The 4,557-nt window shown below is 38.5% G+C and overlaps 1 protein-coding gene across 2 annotated transcripts; it reads left to right on the plus strand.

The window, feature by feature from the left end:
• The first annotated feature begins 230 nt into the window (after positions 1 to 230).
• On the plus strand, positions 231 to 4,346 carry LOC101500127 (YTH domain-containing protein ECT4). Of its 2 annotated transcripts, none has more exons than XM_004504156.4 (10): positions 231 to 499; positions 808 to 884; positions 1,071 to 1,230; positions 1,337 to 1,410; positions 1,503 to 1,812; positions 1,900 to 2,102; positions 2,283 to 2,873; positions 2,953 to 3,165; positions 3,246 to 3,389; positions 3,486 to 4,346. In XM_004504156.4, the coding sequence occupies exons 1-10, from the start codon at positions 472 to 474 to the stop codon at positions 3,720 to 3,722; spliced, it is 2,037 nt and encodes a 678-aa protein (XP_004504213.1). In that variant the 5' UTR covers positions 231 to 471; the 3' UTR covers positions 3,723 to 4,346. The 2 variants fall into 2 exon arrangements, with proteins under 2 accessions (XP_004504213.1, XP_004504214.1); XM_004504157.4 differs by having other exon boundaries at positions 1,071 to 1,227.
• The last annotated feature ends 211 nt before the right edge of the window (positions 4,347 to 4,557 follow it).

Here is a 4,557-nt window from a genome sequence, read left to right on the forward strand (position 1 = left end):
GATTCAGAACGGGGTAAACTAAACTCACACGCCTCCTCAAGCTCACACAGACGACCAACCAATAATAAATTAACAATTAAATTTCCATTTAAAAAAGAAACCAATAATGAGCTACCACGTGTCTAGATCCACCAATTAAAAAGTTGCACTGAGATCACAACATGACCCGCGGGTGAGACTAGGGTAAATGAAAAGAGAGCGTAGGTGGTGCTATTTGAATCACTGCTTTTGGAGAAACAAAACCCTCTCTCCCCAAAAACCCAAACCCTTGGCGGCTGCGAGACTCGTTTTCTCTTCTTATCCTTTTTCTCTTTCTCTCTCTCACTCTCTCTATAACTCTTTTTTAGGGTTTCTTAACTCTTCGATTTGGGCCTAAAACCCTATCTCTATTAAGATTCAGATTCGGTTTGGGGGTTTCTGTTTCTCGAAATTTTTTGGAAGAAAGAACGAGATCTCGTTATTGATTTTGATATGGCAACCGTTGCAAATCCCGCCGATCGTATCCTTCTTCGCTGTTTAATTTTCTTACTGTTTTCTTAATTTCTTGATCTGTTATTGTGAACTGTTGATTGGATCGGACGTATTTCGTCATTTTTTAGGGTTTGTTCTGATATTTTCTGCTAGTTTCGTTGATGTGTGCTGCGTGAGTATGTGATGTATTTTCTGTTTTAATTTTTTATTGAAATTGATTTTTTTAACTTTAAATAGATGCTGTAGGATTTAGGGGTTTCTTAGTTTTTATTTTGTGCTTACTGTGAACTTCGATTTTGCGAGATACTGTCTTCCTTCACCTTGTTTTTTGCACAGAAACAACATCTGAGTTGTTGAAGTTATCATTAGACACTCAGCCCAAGGCCTTGGAAATCCCTGAGCCGAACAAGAAGGTAATAATTTTGGATTTCTATTTTCACTGTTGTAATTACTTCGTGATTGAATGCTCTTGTAAAATTGGTATGGCAGTTGAGCTAATACAAAAGTAGTAGCTGGTGATAAAGTGGCACATAAGTGGGATTTATTTGTTTATCAGTATTTTAATTGTGTTGAGTCAATTTTTTTTCAATTCCGTGTAGCCTACAGGCAATCAATATGGAACGGTTGATTCAGGAAATCATGCAAATGGTCAGATCCCATCATATGAACGGTCTATAACCCCTGTGTTGCAGGACTTTATGGATCCCACCATGTGCTACCTCCCAAATGGTTATCCGTCTACAGCCTATTATTATGGTAGTAAGTATATGAAAAATTTCAGAAGTCGAATGTACTTGAATGCCTGTCAAAACTCTGTAGGATAGATGTTGTAAAATATGTAATTTGAAATGCTTTTTGCTCGTAGGTTATGATGGGACTGGTAATGATTGGGAGGATTATTCTAGATATTTGAATCCGGAGGCAGTCGATATGACTTCTGTAAGTATTATTTTCCTTCAAATTTACCGGAGAAGTTTTCATTGTTGCCTATATTTTTTATTTACATTATGTTACACTTGCTGTATTTTCAGGGAGTTTATGGGGATAATGGGTCTCTTCTCTATCATCATGGATATGGATATGCACCCTATGGCCCCTATTCTCCAGCTGGATCTCCAGTTCCAACCATGGGAAATGATGGTCAGATGTATGCGCCTCAACATTATCAGTATCCTCCCTATTTTCAACCCTTGACTCCAACTAGTGGGCCATTTACACCTACACCTGCTGTCCATCCTCAGGGTGATGTTTCCACCTCTGTAGCTGCTGATCAAAAGCCTCTCTCTGTGGAAGCAGCTAATGGAAATTCTAACGCTGTCTCAAATGGTGTGAGTGCTAAAGGTATGGACTGTGCTGCCCCTGTTAATCAGCTCTGTAGAAAAACACGATTTCATTTGAATGCTTAATAAGTTTTGTTACTTTTGGTAGGTCGCACTCCTACTTCTGGTTATCAGGATCCCCGATTTGGTTTTGATGGAGTACGGTCACCTATCCCATGGCTAGATGCCCCAATTTTTTCAGATGGAAAGGCAAGACCTGTGACAAGCACAGCAATTACATCCTCAATATCTAGCGGAAACAATGTTTCGGCTTCAAGAAATCAGACATACCACCCCAATTCTCAATATATGGTATGCTCAGATTTTTAAAGCATCTATTATTATTTTTGTATTAAGATAGCCTGCAGATCTAATTGTTTGTTGCTGGAACCATCTGTTACAGCCGAACCGATGGTACTAACAACATTGTTCTGCATATCTAGTTTTAATTGATATTTTTGTATTAATATGAATTTCATTCTTTTATGTAAGGGCTTGCACCATCCAAGACCAATGCCTGCCATGGGAGCCAACCCTGGCTTCATGAACAGAATGTATCCAAACAAGATATACGGTCAGTATGGGAACACTGTTAGATCAAGTATGGGATATGGAACACATGGATATGATTCTCGCACAAATGGTCGAGCTTGGCTAGCTGTTGACAATAAATACAAAAATAGGGGAAGAAATGGTGGTTACTTTGGCTATGGCAATGAGAACACTGATGGTTTGAATGAACTGAACAGGGGCCCTAGGGCCAAAGGTGGTAAGAACCAAAAGGTTTTTGCACCAACTGTTTTGGCTGTGAAAGGGCAGAGTTTGCCAGCAAATGGCACAGATGAGGAGAAAGAAAAGACTACTAATGTTCCAGACCGCGAACAATATAACAAGGCTGAGTTTCCTGAAGAATACACTGATGCCAAATTTTTTGTCATCAAGTCTTACAGTGAGGATGACATTCATAAAAGCATCAAATATAGTGTATGGGCCAGCACACAAAATGGCAACAAGAAGCTTGATGCTGCCTACCAAGAGGCTCAGCAGAAATCTGGTGGCTGTCCTATTTTCCTTTTGTTCTCAGTAAGCATCTTCAGTTTTAGTACTAATCCTGGTTTTATCTTCATTTGGTAAATTTTTTTTACATTAAGCTCTTTTGCAGGTTAATACCAGTGGGCAGTTTGTTGGGCTAGCAGAGATGATTGGTCCTGTTGATTTTAACAAGAGTCTGGAGTATTGGCAACAAGACAAGTGGAATGGTTGTTTTCCTCTGAAGTGGCACATTGTTAAGGATGTTCCCAACAATGTATTGAGGCACATTACCTTGGAGAATAATGAGAACAAACCTGTCACAAACAGTAGGGATACACAGGAGGTAATTAAGTTTGTACCATGTATTTTTTAAGCGGTTGTAATGATGTGCTCTTATCTGATCAACCAATATCACAATTGCAGGTAATGTTGGAACCAGGGCTGAAGTTGGTCAAAATTTTTAAGGAATATTCCAGCAAGACATGCATTCTGGATGATTTTGGTTTCTATGAGGCTCGGCAGAAGACTATTTTGGAGAAAAAAGCCAAGCAACAATACCCTAAGCAGGCAAGATTTTCAATTTCCTCATTGTGTTATATTCTTTTGGATATTATCATGGGTAATAGACCTTCAGTAGTTAATATTTATTTTACTCTGCTGCAGGTATGGGAAGGGAAGCCAGCTGATGAGAAGATTGAGGTGAATGGGGAAATCAATACTCAAAAACCTGAAGTTACCTCGGAGTTGCTAAAGGAGTCTACCCTTGCCGAGAAGGACAATGGTGACGCCAAACATTCTGAAAATGGAGTTGTTGCAAAAACTGGAGATGCCCCAAAGGGTGCTAAACCAGTTGTATCTGAGAGTAAGATCGTGCCCAATGGGGTTGCCAATGGTTGCTAAATTCTACTGTGTTCAAAGATGGCGGTCATCAAGTTTAAAGGCGTATATTGGTCAATTATATACTACACACAGCAACTTGGTTCCGCCTGATTGGATCTGTCTCGCCTTCTCTTGCAGTTTGAAGAAGATTGGTGAATAGTGAGATCTGTCTGTATATTGAGATCGGCTGAGCGGAGGTAGTTAATAGAATGGTAGCGCCAACCCCTTATTGTTGGGTTTTGTTTACAGTCGGTAGCTCCTAACAGGTTTTTTTTTTAATCCTAGGGTTTTTGGGTTTTAGGGATTATGCTTAAGATGCTCATATCTTTTCTTTTTTGTTTGCCTTTTATCCTTTTCTTATCTTTTTTGTTTCTTTTACTTGGATGGTCGTTTCTGTCTTGTAATTTAATATCTACTTTATTGTGCGGGGTAGTTTACTTTTATTACCTTCAACAAGGGGTAGATTCAAGCAAGGTGGAAATATTTGAAATATAGGTGGCTTTTTATGCTTTTTTGGTGTCTAGTTTAGTCTGTTTGTTAATTTACTATTTGATGATTGACTTGCGCATAGTGAAGAAAGAATATTTGTGGACAATCTTTTATGTAATAGGGGTGTTTTCTGGCTATGAAGTTCACCTTTATTTAGTTTTTATGTGTATTACTCTCATTATGTCTTTTACTTTTATTAGATTTTTACTCAAGCTAGCTTTATAGAATATCAAAAATCTGTTTTTGCATACGTTTGGCTTTCTTGTGCCTTCACTGTCATGATACGTAGGATATCAATGATATCTAAAGTTGGGAGTTTATCCTCGCATGCCATCAACATAACTTGACTACCACGATTATATGTAAA

This window comes from Cicer arietinum, chromosome 6, assembly GCF_000331145.2.
Source record: "Cicer arietinum cultivar CDC Frontier isolate Library 1 chromosome 6, Cicar.CDCFrontier_v2.0, whole genome shotgun sequence".
Classification (NCBI taxonomy): Eukaryota; Viridiplantae; Streptophyta; class Magnoliopsida; order Fabales; family Fabaceae; genus Cicer; species Cicer arietinum.

Bases quoted from the DNA above. Each gene is read 5' to 3' on its own strand.
- LOC101500127 (XM_004504156.4), top strand. From the start codon at position 472: ATGGCAACCGTTGCAAATCCCGCCGATC. The intron at 1,813-1,899 runs GTATGGACTGTG...TACTTTTGGTAG, and splicing joins AAATGGTGTGAGTGCTAAAG to GTCGCACTCCTACTTCTGGT. The intron at 2,103-2,282 runs GTATGCTCAGAT...CTTTTATGTAAG, and splicing joins ACCCCAATTCTCAATATATG to GGCTTGCACCATCCAAGACC.